General features: G+C 43.8%; 2 protein-coding genes across 2 annotated transcripts in view; one reads left to right on the forward strand and one right to left on the reverse strand.

Annotated features, from left to right (window-relative positions):
- T265_12984 (hypothetical protein) overlaps window positions 1–5434 on the forward strand; it is a gene marked incomplete at both ends in the record, with an annotated part of 21713 nt that extends 16279 nt beyond the window's left edge. The window contains one exon of the mRNA XM_009166598.1: window positions 4390–5434. Within this exon, the coding sequence (XP_009164862.1) occupies window positions 4390–5385 (996 nt within the window). The remainder of the gene's footprint in view (window positions 1–4389) is intronic.
- Window positions 5435–10726: 5292 nt separating this feature from the next.
- On the reverse strand, window positions 10727–15149 carry T265_12985 (hypothetical protein; the record flags this gene model as incomplete). The annotated part of the gene is made up of 3 exons (XM_009166599.1): window positions 10727–10782; window positions 13610–13736; window positions 14960–15149. Coding segments are annotated over 3 exons (372 nt in total), but the record flags the coding sequence as incomplete, so codon positions are not given.
- Window positions 15150–16652: the final 1503 nt, after the last annotated feature.

A 16652-nucleotide genomic window follows, 5' to 3' on the forward strand; every position in this document is an offset into this window, starting at 1 on the left:
GCTGCTTCCATAAATATGGACATGCTGGTCGCCTGGGGGAAACACCTTACTGCCTTCACACTCCTGTCACAGAGGACAGTACGACTTTACCCCCAGACCGCCTCGTAGCACGATTACTCGTAGTTCGGGGTCTCGCTGCTCCTGGTCTGGCTGCTCCCCTTTGGCCTTCCTGGCATGGTTGCACCTTGTGGGACGAAGTTCCAGCCAGTGTAGCCCACGGGATCATTGCAGCACTGAAGCCCGACCACCACGTCAAGGTGGCAGGGCAGCTTTAGGTTGGGATATAGACGACAATTTAGCACGTACACTATTATCCTGGACACTTCATTCTGATTCAATTTCGAACCAGATACCTCACAGTAGCAACAGGACATCGAATGCTGTGGGTGATCAGACGAACTTTAGCATCACAGAATGTTGAGCCTTCCCGAGACTCCACTGCTTTTTGAACCGATTCTGGAGTATGGGATGCCTGTCCGCCCTCTCCTTAACGAGGCAGAAAATACCATCTGCCAGAAGTTTCGCCGCTCGGTCGATTCTATAACTAAGCGACTTCGCATATTCAGCGTTGAACAGAACAAGTTTACCTTGGTCTACGGCCCTCCTCAAGACTACACTTTCTTATTGAGTCCCGAATGGCATGTCTCCATCATTGCGGCCTTGTGATCGTTTTCAAGTTCTACAGCAGCGGTACGTCAGACAGCATCCAGCCAAGCTAAAGAATGTGTGTACGGTGTACGCTACATCTACAGTCACCAGAGTTATAAATTTGCTGCACAGCTCACTGGTAGGTGTTGTTACAGAGTTTTTGGAGAGTTAGTTCGTTTCTTGGAAAAAAATAAATACCGGTTCAACACGACTACAGACTGCATAAAATAAAAAAAATCGTTCAGCTGTAGCACCTTTTCAGTGCCTAGCTGCCATTCCATCCAAAGGAAGCATGAGGGGTGGGATACTGCCAGGTTGCCCAAGCCTAGACAGGGGCAGTCGAGAGGCAGAGGTCGGGTTCGAACCACGGACCTTCCGGTCAGTAAATTCGCGCCCTAACCACTTGGTCCATCTCGCATCCAGCATGAGCGGCATTTCGAAGCAGTCCATCAAGATGTGCAGTTCATGCCTTCATGTGAAGCGTGTTAGTGTTGATGTCTGAAGCCGCAAGAATGGGTTTGCGGCAACGAAATATCCGATGTAGTTGGAATATATAAACGGAAGACATCTGAAGTAGTATACAGACATGCTGCCAGATTGTTTTTATGGATTGTGAAGATGGCGGAGGCAGGAATGGGGTCACAGGGCTTCTGAATTACCGAAAAAGTTGCTGGTTTTGAAACGCTTTCATGATCGATTTGCCAACTCGCTCAGTAATTTCGTGGTTCCGCGATGGGTTTGGTCTCATATACCACAGATTAGCACAGACTTTAAACTTGCACTACTTATTCCATGCATTTTATCTATAAAGCTGACGAGATGGGGAGGGGACAAAATAGGACAGAAGCACAGGAGTAGAATAACCAGCCATATTCCTGCATCTGGAGCTGTACGCGCAGGCTACCTATTCCGGTTTCGACAAGTGACTTGCCGAAACTTCTCAGTTCTTTCCTTGAGACACTAACCTACTGAGATGCTGCAAGTGCGGTTTTATTAGCTGCCTGCTAACGGCGCGATTCCTTGGCCCAACTTCTTTTCAAAATTCGCGATCGCAAGTTGACCTGAATAGGAGTCAAGGTACTGAGGGATTGTAACATTTTGCCGAAGTTATACAGCCTTAGTTTTCATTACTTATATAATAGGGGTTTGTGCGGGAGGTTTCTTTTGGTAGTGCCCGTTTGAATGGAGTTTGAAGGGAGAATTACGGTAGATATTTTAACCCAGTTGATACATTTTCTGATCCACATTTTGAAGGAAATACGACTTAGCAAAATGTTAGCCAATCTTTGTAAAATGGTTTTGCTGAGTACATAATAACAATTGATATAGACAGATAAAGACACGTCCAGCTAGGGTGTCAGTAAAATCTTGTTAATGGAGTATACCGTTGTTTGATTCATTTCGTTGTTGTATTTAAATTTTTTCCTCGTCAGTCGGTTTGGTGGTACTACTTGCTATTCTAATTTCCTTGCAACGTTTGCTATCGGCAGAAGCATGACAAGATTCGACCCTATCGACCTAAATCCTTAACTGTAGTAGATATAAATTACTACTGAATTAATCTTAGAAATGCTATTCCAGTCAAATCACGTTGGGCATTTGTATCGTTCTAATTAGTTTCTGGGTCCAGTTCTGTGCACGATTTTCAAAGTTCTGCATTGAAATTTCCGTTGCAATGTAAATGCGATATCTTTTGTGCTTCTTGGGAGTGTTTTCAGCTGTCCTTAAGAATGGTATAAATTCGCGTGAGAATAAAGTGGTTTCATAATCTTCGGTACTTAATGGAGTAAAGCTTCAGTGAGGTTAACTTTCAAGTTGGGGTAATTTGCAGAAATCCTTTCCTGGTTTTCTTATTCGCGCAATAGTCATCCATCTCGCTTTGGTTACATTCATGTCCGAGTCTTGGTAACATGTAGTCCACCGCAAAGGGTTTTCATATGTTGGGGGAGTGATAACAGGATGTTTCTTGGTGACGCGGATTACTCTTATAATTTGTGCTGTTTTCTGGTCCGTTCTGCTCTGTGGTACTCAGATCGCCTCCTTTTTTGGTTTCTAGTGCACCTGATAAAGCCCAGTACAATTTGCCATTTCAAGCCTTCGAGTTAGTTACTCACACTTGGTGTTCATTATGCCTGAATGACGGAAAGTTTGTTCCACCAGCATGTAAGACTGCTGTTCTTAGTGACTCAAATTTTGATCCTCTTGATAAGGAAGGACAGGATTTGTCCATCTTTCTTACTTTCTGCTTACCGAGACCTGGTAATGACGTTCTTCAGCACGTCTTATATTGCAGTCAACACTTGCATAACAAGCGTGGGCAACCTTTGAAATGAACTCCTTGACCAGGGTCCTGTGGCATATGGGAAGTAATTTACACTATCTACTTGGACCATTCATATTGATTTTTGAATCTTGTTGGCCAGGGGTGCAGTACACTACTTGTGTAGATTCAGAGTTTATAGCCTATAAGTTAGGAGACACGTTTAATCAATAGGGCGCGTCCCATTGACCAGGTACTGCTAATAGTACTGGCACGAATAAACTTGTTCGGCTGCCGTCATCATCTGCCATCAGCAACGGCGTATACACAAGCAGTCGTACGAAACCAACGAAAAGCGGAAAATTATGGACGCACTCATGGGTGTAATTCTCTCACTCTAGCTACAGTGAAGGTGATAGAACGTAGTTTGGATAACCTGAGACAGTACGACAATGCTGTGCGTAGTACTGCATGTAAAAGTCTCGCATAGCTTCTAGTTTCAGCGTTCCGCGGACTAATCCTCAGTGCCTGGAGTCGACGGATGCAATGCAATAGCATCTGGTCTACTACTGAATCATTTAAGAAAACAAATGGTCAGAATTTCTTGTAGACGTGACTATCTCCTACACAGAAGGCATACTGATCAGATCACATTACTTCATCTCAGTATATTTATGTGAGTTTTTCTCAGCGTGTTTCAGAGTATCTTGTGGTGAGACTTTCAGGGCGCATTGCTATCCAGTCTCATGGAGACAATGAGACTCACAGCATCATTTGAGCTGTGGTGGATGTGGTAGTTATAGCATGATCGTTCATCGCACAATCTTTTCTACATGACCGTGTGATTATTTGCCTTGAATTGTGTAAGGGATTTTGCGTAACAATATACTGATTATCAGTGCTACCCATCCCCTATAGCGCGGAACAATTCAAACCAACTGTATGGCTTCAGAAGATGCTAACACACAAGCAGCTGTTATCATAAAGGTGACTCCTGATTTTTACCGATTATTCACTCAACACCTGTTGTCATGTGTGCATTAAATTTGGAGGTGAGCTTGACGGTCTTCTGCAGTTTATTGTATCGTGTCAACAAAAGCCTAATCGTCAGTTACAGATATCTGTGGCTATAACTATTTGTGGTCAGGTCAACATACTGCGCAAACTTCCAGCTCCCTCCCTTTTAGCCCTCGTCATCATGGCTTGCTGGCAGATCATACACAACCAAGCAAAGCACTCTTATTAGAAGTTTACGTGTTCAGGCTACTTTCTACATGGCCTAAAATAAATAACGAATTATTCTGTATGCGAGGTAAATCTTAAATTCAGGACCTGAATCGGCACTAGGGTTTAGGCAAAAGTTAGGAAGCACCCTTGGATTATTTCAATAATCTCGGAGTTAGCTCGTTTGCTTTCGATGTCTCTCATGGTTCTTGCGGCACAGTGTTTTTTCACTCAGTTAGTTTCACCTCCCATTTCAGCAAACCGAAATGCGGCGGTACCAGTCAAAGTTGGATGTTGAGGAGACTGAAGAGGGCATTAAATACATCAAAGATCAGTTTCAGCAAGCCCTTGCGACAAATCTTAATCTTCTACGCGTCTCTGCTCCATTGTTTGTTCCAAACCGTCTTGGTCTACAAGATGATTTGAGTGGCGTCGAACGGGCCATCTATTTCGACGTTCGATCTGGCGAAGAGGCGGTAATCAACCAGTCTCTAGCGAAATGGAAACGAATGGCACTAGGAAAGTACCAACTGAAGCGTTATAAGGGCCTGTACACAGATATGAATGCAATCCGGCGTGATGAAATAATATCACCTCTACATTCCTACTACGTGGATCAGTGGGATTGGGAAATGGTTATTGAACGGGATGAGCGAACGGAGAGGAAACTTGAAGAGGTGGTTGAGAAAATCTACACAGCATTCAAGCAAACAGAAGCAGCGGTACTAGCGAAGTATCCGATCTTTTCCAAAAAACTTCCAGAGAAGATAACGTTTATCAGAACACAAGAACTGGAAGATCAGTATCCAGATTTGAAACCCAGTGAGCGTGAATATCAGGCCGTGAAGAAATATGGTGCAGTCTTCCTCAAACAAATTGGGAAACGATTGAAATCTGGTGAAATACACGACAGCCGTGCCCCAGATTATGATGACTGGGAGCTAAATGGGGACATCTTATTTTACGACGCCAATGCCGATAGGTGTATAGAATTGTCTTCAATGGGTATTCGAGTCGACGAGGTCTCGATGGAAAAACAGTTGCGGGAAAGCGGTTGTGAATCCAGAAAACAGTTTGAATACCACCAGAAGGTCCTGAATGGTGAATATCCTTTAACGATTGGGGGTGGAATTGGTCAAAGCCGTATATGTATGTTCTTTTTGGAGAAGCAGCACGTCGGTGAGGTGCAATGCAGTATATGGCCGGAGCATGTGCGCCAGGAGTGTCTAAAGAACAACGTAATGCTACTGTAAATATTTGCTTTTTATAATTTGCCTGATAATATACATGGATTTGCCTGTTTTCAGATTTTTAGATGTAGGGCGAGGTGGATGGGGGAAAAATTAGAGATTTTTCCAATCATATGTTGATAACGTTCGGAATATGTAGCCCTGCTATGCAAATTAACGCAACACTGGTCAGTATGAGTCCCATTTTTCTACTTGGGGTACCCGAATGAAAAGCCGCTGCTCAGGAAAACTGTTGGACGTCACTCAGACGGTGCCGGCAGTCCTTAGATGGAAGTCCTTAGATGAACACATATAAAGGCGTTAGTATGCCAAATGAGAGGCCTTGCACACATAGTTTATCTCAGATGTACAGAAGGTTCACGTAGTCTCTTCCATCACGCCATCGCTTACCGTGGCGTGACCGCTCGTGTGCCTCCAACGTATGGAGTATACGCGTGATGCTTACGAAGCCCCTCATACTATGTTGGTTAAGGGGTAGAGATCTGCCTAACGTAGCCTCCTGGTCCTTTAGCTTGCTGGTTGCAACATATGATACAACTTTTTCTCAAAACTTTCGATTGCTCTGGTGGTCTCACTCCAAACATCGCTGCCTTGTGGTAAGTTTTGAGCTAAAGGCTTTGGTTGATGATCCTAATCATCCTCCTATCCCGGCCTAGGCGCTCTGGCAACATTGCAGCCCACGTACCACTACGAGTTGCACAACCACATTATTGCACGGCGGTGAAGTACTAGTGTCCTCTTGTTGCTGCCAACGATGATGAGGAGTCTCTTCTGCGGAGGGCGGTTTGTTGTTTCGGGTTATCACAAAAATCATTAGTTCTTGCGATGACTGAATTACCATCGAAGAATGTTTTCGGTCTTTGAAGAAATCTGATCTTTCCGTTTGAGTTATCAGCGGTGTCGCGCAAAGAATCTGTGGTAGTATGGCACACAAATCCACTGATGCACCAAGTGCTGAAAATTGGTCAGTTGTCTTACCTTCTGTAGTCTAAATTAATTTAGAGTAGGGTGTTTTGTTCCCAGTTCATACCTGACGGAGTACGCAGTTCGAATTCTAGATAGAGAAACGAACCTGGGCTGTCTACACCTTGACAACTCTTCCAGTTTAGGCCATCATTGTCTTTTTAGTCGGTAAAGTTAAAGCTCATTGTCTTTTTAGTCAGTAAAGTTAAAGCTCGTGTGTGAGCACGATTAGGTAGGTTCCTCCTTTAATACAAGTCTTTGTCGTTGGAATCATGGTGCGGGCTAAACCCATCCATCTCGTAATGGCACTGTAGAATAAGACAGTGATCGGTTTTGGACGTCCATTTCAGTTACCTTTTAATCTTTAGGGATTAACAGCAACTTCCTCGAAATCGACAGTTATTGGGGTATGCCTCGAAGAGACTACAGTTGGTAGTACTTCTTGTTTGTTGGTATAAGCTTGTTGTATCGCTTTAGGGATTAACAGCAACTTTCTCGAAATCAACAGTTATTGGGGTATGCCTCGAAGAGGCTACAGTTGGTAGTACGTCTTGTTTGTTGGTATAAGCTTGTTGTATCCCGAACGTTCTCTAGTTGGTTCAGCGGTAGCCCGACATTTGAACAGTTTTCATTTTGCCCCCTAGAGAGAAAAACGTAACATTTATCTTGATTTCATCGTGATTTATTTACAACCGAATCAACGCCAACAAAACCCTGACGTCATTAAGCGAATTATCTGAATAACACTGTATTTTCGAGAAATACACTCATTTGCAAATCAATTTGGTTTCCACGAGACACTCAACTGAATATCATAAACGAGAGATTCAGTTGAGTCTCTCGTGAAATACAAACTGATTTGAAATGAGTGTATTTCTCAAAAACAGTTCAATTTGGGTTCAAGTAGAACATAAGATTGGCGGAAACTCGGGGACTGCGCCTATCTGATGAGCCTCAAGAAGGGCGAAACAAGTCGTGGGCTGTCGAAGAGTTTTCAGCAACCTTATGAGTAGTTTCCTTTATGAAAACACTATTTTATTATCAGCAGTGTCGATCACCCTGTCTGCGTAACTTTCGAGATGTGTTGCAGAAGGTGCACGAGAATTGCGGCCAGGTGTCATCAAAGGATTTGACTACCCTGGGTAGTCCCTGTGCCCCCCCCCAAATGAGAGGCCTTGCACACATAGTTTATCTCAGATGTACAGAAGGTTCACGTAGTCTCTTCCATCACGCCATCACTTACCGTGGCGTGACCGCTCGTGTGCCTCCAACGTATGGAGTATACGCGTGATGCTTACGAAGCCCCTCATACTATGTTGGTTAAGGGGTAGAGATCTGCCTAACGTAGCCTCCTGGTCCTTTAGCTTGGTGGTTGCAACATATGATACAACTTTTTCTCAAAACTTTCGATTGCTCTGGTGGTCTCACTCCAAACATCGCTGCCTTGTGGTAAGTTTTGAGCTAAAGGCTTTGGTTGATGATCCTAATCATCCTCCTATCCCGGCCTAGGCGCTCTGGCAACATTGCAGCCCACGTACCACTACGAGTTGCACAACCACATTATTGCACGGCGGTGAAGTACTAGTGTCCTCTTGTTGCTGCCAACGATGATGAGGAGTCTCTTCTGCGGAGGGCGGTTTGTTGTTTCGGGTTATCACAAAAATCATTAGTTCTTGCGATGACTGAATTACCATCGAAGAATGTTTTCGGTCTTTGAAGAAATCTGATCTTTCCGTTTGAGTTATCAGCGGTGTCGCGCAAAGAATCTGTGGTAGTATGGCACACAAATCCACTGATGCACCAAGTGCTGAAAATTGGTCAGTTGTCTTACCTTCTGTAGTCTAAATTAATTTAGAGTAGGGTGTTTTGTTCCCAGTTCATACCTGACGGAGTACGCAGTTCGAATTCTAGATAGAGAAACGAACCTGGGCTGTCTACACCTTGACAACTCTTCCAGTTTAGGCCATCATTGTCTTTTTAGTCGGTAAAGTTAAAGCTCATTGTCTTTTTAGTCAGTAAAGTTAAAGCTCGTGTGTGAGCACGATTAGGTAGGTTCCTCCTTTAATACAAGTCTTTGTCGTTGGAATCATGGTGCGGGCTAAACCCATCCATCTCGTAATGGCACTGTAGAATAAGACAGTGATCGGTTTTGGACGTCCATTTCAGTTACCTTTTAAGCTTTAGGGATTAACAGCAACTTTCTCGAAATCAACAGTTATTGGGGTATGCCTCGAAGAGGCTACAGTTGGTAGTACGTCTTGTTTGTTGGTATAAGCTTGTTGTATCCCGAACGTTCTCTACTTGGTTCGGCGGTAGCCCGACATTTGAACAGTTTTCATTTTGCCCCCTAGAGAGAAAAACGTAACATTTATCTTGATTTCATCGTGATTTATTTACAACCGAATCAACGCCAACAAAACCCTGACGTCATTAAGCGAATTATCTGAATAACACTGTATTTTCGAGAAATACACTCATTTGCAAATCAATTTGGTTTCCACGAGACACTCAACTGAATATCATAAACGAGAGATTCAGTTGAGTCTCTCGTGAAATACAAACTGATTTGAAATGAGTGTATTTCTCAAAAACAGTTCAATTTGGGTTCAAGTAGAACATAAGATTGGCGGAAACTCGGGGACTGCGCCTATCTGATGAGCCTCAAGAAGGGCGAAACAAGTCGTGGGCTGTCGAAGAGTTTTCAGCAACCTTATGAGTAGTTTCCTTTATGAAAACACTATTTTATTATCAGCAGTGTCGATCACCCTGTCTGCGTAACTTTCGAGATGTGTTGCAGAAGGTGCACGAGAATTGCGGCCAGGTGTCATCAAAGGATTTGACTACCCTGGGTAGTCCCTGTGCCCCCCCTTACATACCTCCATGTGGGAGGTGTCCTGTGTTGTCCTGGAAAGTGTTTCAATTTTGGAAGATATCTTACGGTGAAAAACCCAGGTTCGCCCAAGGAATTTTCTTCAGCGAGGTTGTTTCGTGTCGGTAGATGAACTTTTGTACTCAAAGGCATCTTCGTGCTTGTTGACCAGAAGGTATTTGAAGTTCTACTGAATGTCGGAAGTGGATTCCCGGTAAGGCTACAGAAGCAAGGACTGCAGCAGAGGAAGATTCCATTCTGGTAGCATATATGTAGGCCTACGCCTCGTAGACGTGTGACTACTGTGGTCCGACAAACTGTATGGCCAGTCGGAATTTGGTACAGAACGCCCGGAAATATGGTGGTTGGGATAAATCAAAACAATTCAGGAATGAATGGGAAACATCTCTGATAACGAACTCGATCGCAACTTCTTTAACACAATCGAGTTGAATGTTAGAATTCAGATCTCGTACACTTAGTCCCTTTCCACTCCAAGCTTTGAACAGAAATAGCCTTGTTAAGACGGGACCCCGATTACGAAGTTCTTGACCAATGCATTACACACGGCACTTGAAGTTGGGCCTGCGCCAAAAATGTTATCTGAGGAGGTTTGTAGGAAAGACATGCATCGCTTTTCGTGTCGTTTAGAATTGTCATACGAAATCTTTTGCTTGCATCTAGCTTCACTTCTGTTCACGTCATTTGTTACTTGAATCGCACGGACGCGAAGAGCTGACCACATAAACAATTTTCAGAGCAGGACGATACAGCAATCGTCTTTAGCATTTCGGACAGGTTCATTGATTTCATGCCTAGAAATTTTAAGCACGCTCCACACTCACAAGGAGATGCTCAGGAAACATTCAGGATGAAACATCGGGACTGCAGCTGTGGAAATCGAACAGAAAAGCAATTTAACCTGTGCATGATAAACAGTCTTTTTTGAGTTACTTGCTAAATGACACAGTAAGGAGCCAACAATTGCTTGTTCTATGGTATCGAGTGCCACAACGAGCAGAAGTCTAGAACGTTGAAGGGCTGATATAAACTTATGAGTTAACTATATCTGATATGACGGTTCTGCTGACATGGTTCCATATACCCGTGAGACATCTACCTTCAAACATTGAAATTCCGGGAACGATATGATGCTGCCGAAGTGAACTTCTTCATCTCTTCCTGAGATACGAGGCGCTCGTTCTAGCGAACAGTCAGCTGTTACATTCTTGCGCTGTGTCGCTTCATTTTCATAAGATGGTTTACATTACAACTGCTTCCACAACGCGAAGATTTGCTATTCTGTCCAATTCGGCGGAGTATTTTAGCTAGACATTATTTAGTATGGTGAAATTTCTCAGTGAAGAACCGTTCAGCTGTAGCGCACTTCCGGTACCTTGCTGCCATGCCATCCGAAAGAAGCACGAGGGCTGGGATACTGCCAGGTTGCCCAAGCCTGGATAGGGGAAGTCGAGTGGTGGAGGTCCCATTCGAACCACGGACCTTCCGGTCAGTAAATTCGCGCTCTAACCACTTGGGCCATCTCTGCCAAAATAGTAGTTATTCCTCTGTAATTCATGAAGAAGAGTAAAGAAATCGGCCCGCCGGTGCTGGCTTATGCTCAAAAGCATGGCATAGTTTTTGCCATATTTGCACGCAAAACAATAAAAAATCAGTAATACTGAGAATATGTTCCTGTTTCACTTGGTAGCTGAATTTTACAGCTTCTGCTATCCCGGTGTTGAAATGCCTAATCAATAATCAAACGGTTGCTTTATTTGAGGTAGCTTCACTCACCACCGCGCATAGATATCTCAACCAGTTTGAGTTGGGTTTGGACAGAACAAGCTAGATCCGGTGTTATTTTGACCAAGTTTACTGTTGATCGGTTTCTTGGGTAGCTAAAGCATCGTGTTCATGTTCTAGGCACGGTTGTTACGAGAAATTCTTCCTACTCGAAACGTTTTAATCCTAATGCTCACATTTTTTACGAATTTGAGATCTACCGCTTTGTTTTGGCTTGACCCATGCCGGGTGGATCCTCAGAATTCCGTGCGACAGATCGAAATTAATTTGTCTTCTTCGTTCGATGAGATATTTTTTGGCGAGAAAACTGTCAGTTGTGAAAAATGGAAAGACTTGCAACGTTATAACTGTTGAGCGTACTGATAAAGCTCTGATCCAAATGACCGAAGATTAAAGGTCCAGAAGAATATTGGGTCTTATTGTAGTCATAAGTTCTCGGGCTGTACTGCTGCTGTGAACAGAGGCAAGATCAGGAAGCCTTATGTTTTTACGATATCCTGTTTTAATTAGGTTTGACTTCGATCCTCACCCATCTGGTTTATTAGAATTCGAACACGACCGTTCTTCCCCTGTCTGTTTTCCCACGTTACCAATATTTCACGTGGACCAGATAGCTCCCTGAGTGAAAGAGTACTATGGGAGTGATTTTTTTGCAACCACAAAATGGGAGAGGGGGAGGTTCTGTTCACAGGGGGACAAACAAACCGTACTGCTGCAAAGAACTCACGACAGACAAATCACATCCGTTTTCTCCAGTGAGTTGGGTGGGATACCTGAGAGCTTTCTTTTCCCACCTTCTCCAAATGTTGATGCAGTTTGTAGACTTCCCTGAATCGTCTGTTGCCTAAATGTGAATTTCCACCGCTACTAAACCACAATCAGTTTGGTGAGCCAATAAGGTTGGAACGCCCAATAACGTTTGGTTCGTATTATGGCAGTGAAGCATCGGTGCTGAACACTGATGTCGTGCGGTCGATGATGATGATGATTGTTCGTACTAGTTGAGTTCCAATCACAATCTGCCAGTCAAATTTATTCACTTCTGAGGACGCAAACTGCAGTCCAGTTGGAGTGACACGGCCATTCATCCGTTTCGATGAGTTCCAAATTTTCAGCATTCAAAAACGGCATGGAATTCAGTTGTTTCTATGTCACCAAGAGTATTAAACAACTTGAGAATGAATTAAAGTAAACAAACATCAATTTTGTGCCCGGTAGATCAGCTGGGTAAACGTAGTCGTGCACAGTTTGGAGTGTTTCTTATGGTGAGCCGGAGGATGACTTCGTTGGATAGAAACCGGAAACGGAGGTTCGCAATGTGGCTCGGAGAAATAGCCAGCAATGAGATTCCAGTCAGCCCACAGTTCAAGATCGCCTGGGACACTCATTCTAGCCAACTGGTGTAAAAAAATTCGTACAGCTGCTCCGGGCTGAGCTTAAAACCACTTTCAACACAACCCTCATCCCTTCCGAATCCCATTTCACACCGACAGCCTCTGTAGGCCAATGTACCACGCTGCGGACGGGCTGCCTCGGGGACTTCGCCTACCTGATCATCCCCAAGGAGGGCGAAACCAGTTGTGAGTTGTATTAGAGTGTTCAGCAACTACCGGTCGTTGACCCTTGTAACACCCTTGCGGCGACTAGCTGTCATGCCATTTTAAGAAATAACGAGGACTGAGATACTGCAGGTAGCTTGAGCCTAGACAGGAAGAGTCAACATGTTGAGACTGGGTAGGCACAGTGAACCTCCCGGGCGTAAGTTCATGACCTGGCCACTGGAGCATCTCGAATTCATTCCCCTAGAGAAGAGCAGTATTAACAAAAAACCTAAGAGTATGCTGTTACTGCCTTAATAATTTGTGAATGGGCGTTTTTCTACGAAAATCTGTTCCGAAATTCTTTGGTTCCATTCAAAGGCTGTATGTTTCTGCCATTTGTTCTTTACCTCCACACCGGTTACTACTCTAACTTCCAGTAGACCCTACAATTGTTCAAACTTGTTTGAACTAGAATAGAGGTGATTTCCTTCGGCACACAAATGAAGAAACCGCCCTCTATTTCTCTCCCTTGCAGTATTATATCGCTTGATTCTACTCGGCATCTTAAGTGTATCATGGAATAGTGTAACCGAAGGACTCAAAAAACGAAAACCGATATAGGCTGCTGAAATTATCATCCATCATATATGGTGGTTTCTGAGCCAATGTTTTATTGTCTCGTCTGTTCTGAAGTCAGGATAGTTTTCAACCGTCGTGCAATTGAAAAGTGCCACCACTTGAGTATGCTGATGGCTTCAGAGACTTCCCTTCCCAGTCACCATCCAGTTCTATTCCTTCGGGTTCAGGATGCTTAATATCCTGTTGTGCGACGGGGTCCATCGATGTGACACATCAGAAACTGGCTGCAAGACCAGCTTTGTCCACTGAAATAAAATCACCTCTATAGTGCCAAATAGATAGAGGGCTCTTAAGACAGCAACGGGGAAAGACTATGCGATGGGTTCATCAGAATTTTGTTTCGATAATTTAGTAGTACGAAAAGGCGGGGACGAGGTAGTCCAAGTGGCTAGAGCGCGAATTTACTGACCGTAAAGTCCGTGGATCGAACCCGAATTCTGCCTCTCGACTTCCCCTGTCTAGGCTTGCGCGACCCGGCAGTATTACAGCCCTCGTGGAACCTTCGGATTGCGTGGCAGTTAGGCACTGAAAGGGTGCTACAGCTGAATGATTTATTTATTTATTTTATTTCATAGTACGGAAAAGCAAGCGAAGATCTCTTTTTTGGTCGGTTATAACTGCAAAGGAGGGAAACGAATCGTAACACAGAAGCACGAAAAGCGACGTCTGGCCCAAGGATAATGCGAAGTCGGTCGACTCACGAAAAGAAACAGGAAATACTCCAGCGTGAAACACATGAAATTTCAGCAAGTTTACCATAACCTATTTTTCCAGTGGATTTATACAATTTTCTCCACTACACGATACCAATTAATAGCAACCTATGGCAATCAATAAAACGAGCTATTCGGGGGTTCATAGCCTACTGTGCTTCTGCCATCTCTTTTGCGAGTAAAAACCGGTTTCCTGGATCTCCCAAATCACCATCGCTAATGCGCGGTGGTCGTTATCCACGCTTCGGCAGTGGTCAATTTAGTGTTGGTTCCGGTGGATATAGATGTGTCCTGGTTTCACAGTGTCAAAGTTTCACACATTTCAAATGTCTTTGGAAGCGAACCTTCCACAGGCCGTCTGAAATGTTCGGTAGACCCATAACCTAAAGAACATGCAACCCTTTCAGCCATAACGACTCCGCATGTATGTACAGTTATACTAGTGAACGAAGTCAGACTGGGTTTGACGAAATCAAACAGAAGTCCTGCGAATTGTAGACATTTCCTAGATGCAAGAATTACATGAAAAGTTTCGTCGGATCATTCCTAATCTAGTTGCCTGTCAGCGTTTTACCAGTTCAACGTCGTCTGAGCTTGCGAATGGTAAAACCTAAAAGTAAATGGGTCAAGAACCATCGGCATTTCATACTTCTTCTTGTAGGATGTAAGTCCGACTGGGGACTCGCCGAAAACATGTGCACTGTGGGCAATGGACACCTATTGAATGCAGGGCTTTTTGGGATAGAAGAACTTCGTATATCACGGCCTGTATCTTTCATTCGCTTCATTGGAAGACCTAAAAATTTACGTAATACACTTATAAAAAGATTGCTGGGAGGTTTCATAAAGGAAACTAATCACAAGGTTGCTGAAAACTCCTCGACAGCCCACTACCGGTTTCGCCCTTCTTGGGGCTCATCAGGTAGTCGCATTCCCCGAGTTTCCGTCAACCTTATGATCTACTTGAGTCCCAAGAAGGGCGAAACCGGTCTGGGCTGTCGAAGAGATTTCAGCAACCTTGTGAGTAGTTTTTTATGAAAATATACTGCGATATCTCGAATACCCTGCCAACTGAATCATGAGGCGGCCTGTGTGCAGCACTTTAAGCTGTAGAATATCATAAACTGGAGATTCAGTTGTCTCTCGTGAAAACCAAATTGATTTGCAAATGAGTGTATTTCTCGATTTCTTCGACAGCATACTACCACCCTCGCTCATCTTGGAGATAATGTCCATCTGATGGGCCCTAAGAAGGACGAAACCGGTCGTGGATTCTGGTTAACTTATCATAAACTGTAGTAGTGTCACGTCACTGTGTGACTGAATACTATACCAAATTAAACACGGAGAAACTGTCGTGCGGCACACTCAAATAAATAATGTCATAATCGAGAGGTTCTTTCTGGCCTCTCGTTAACACCAATTGAGTTTGTGGGGCCGCTCATACCTTTAGCATAACTCTTTTTCAGTGTTGGTCCAAGGTGGGAATATTCTATTGCATATCAGATCACGCTTAAATGTAATTTTCGGGAAGATTACTAGTAAAAAATATCGACTGCACACAGTGCTAATCTACAAATTATTTGATTCTTTTTATGAGCTGTTGGCGATAGCTGGAATTATAGACCGGCATTCTGTCTACCATAACGCTGATCAATTGATCTAGTGTACACAAAAGACATGTGGTCAGATCGACTTATTGGTTTGCCCTATATGCTGAAGATTAGTCGCCTAGAATTCCGGTAAACACCGGAACTGGGGAGCATGAGGGAAGGATAGACAAACCACCAAATAATGTGGACGAATACCAAACTCCCGCCAAAGACTCGGTGATGGTGGGACATGCGTTAGATGCAGGACAGAACAGATATGGAGAATGTAGAAGTCTTCAAACGGGGATTGTGATTCACATTAAAGCGGCTGATGACCGAGGGGTGGGGATGGCCAAGTGTCATAGTGTGAATAGTATCGGGGACGTGGAATTGGCGAATGTATAGATCACGTACTCAGATAAGACGGGTTGACACGTGACGGTATGTAGATATGGATGAACGCAGAATAATTAGAAATAAAGGGAGTAGAAATCCCAACCCGACCAAAGCTCACAGATTCGCTGTCTCTTACACAAATTTTGTGGCACTGGCCAATCCACGCAGATGGATAAGAAGTGTGAATGACGAGAAGCGAATCGGGAGAACAAGACTCTAAGCTGGACCCAAAAAAGTGTAGGTTCCCCATACATCTTAACACTTGTTGACCAACCCTAAAAGACAATATTCTTTCGCAGTAACCCAACAACGGTTTAACCTGACTTATCTGGTTGGTTCTGCTTCCGCCTGAAATCTCCACCAACTTTGTAGCCTTTGTGTCAAAAGCGAAACATTACCCAACAATAAATTTACCGATTATTCAAAAAACTTCTCCGAAAACCAACATGACTTATTTTTTTCAGAAATTTCATACTTTGTTCCTTGTTGCAATGAGATGTAATCGGTACCCATTTCACGACAAGCATCCCACGATTTTAAAATTACGCATTTATTGCGCACCGACACATCCCCTGTTTAGAGGTTTGGGTGAATACCGATGTCGTGATAGGTACACTTCGGGTCCATTTTCAGATTATTTCATTCTAGAGTTGACGCACTAGCAAACAGCTGAATGTTTTGTTACTTGCTTGGATCTTATTGAGAGGGCAAAGTTTGCATCCTTTGAACTTCCTCATTCAGCATAGACGTT

The sequence above is a fragment of the Opisthorchis viverrini genome, assembly GCF_000715545.1.
Source record: "Opisthorchis viverrini unplaced genomic scaffold opera_v5_28, whole genome shotgun sequence".
NCBI classification, from domain to species: Eukaryota; Metazoa; Platyhelminthes; class Trematoda; order Opisthorchiida; family Opisthorchiidae; genus Opisthorchis; species Opisthorchis viverrini.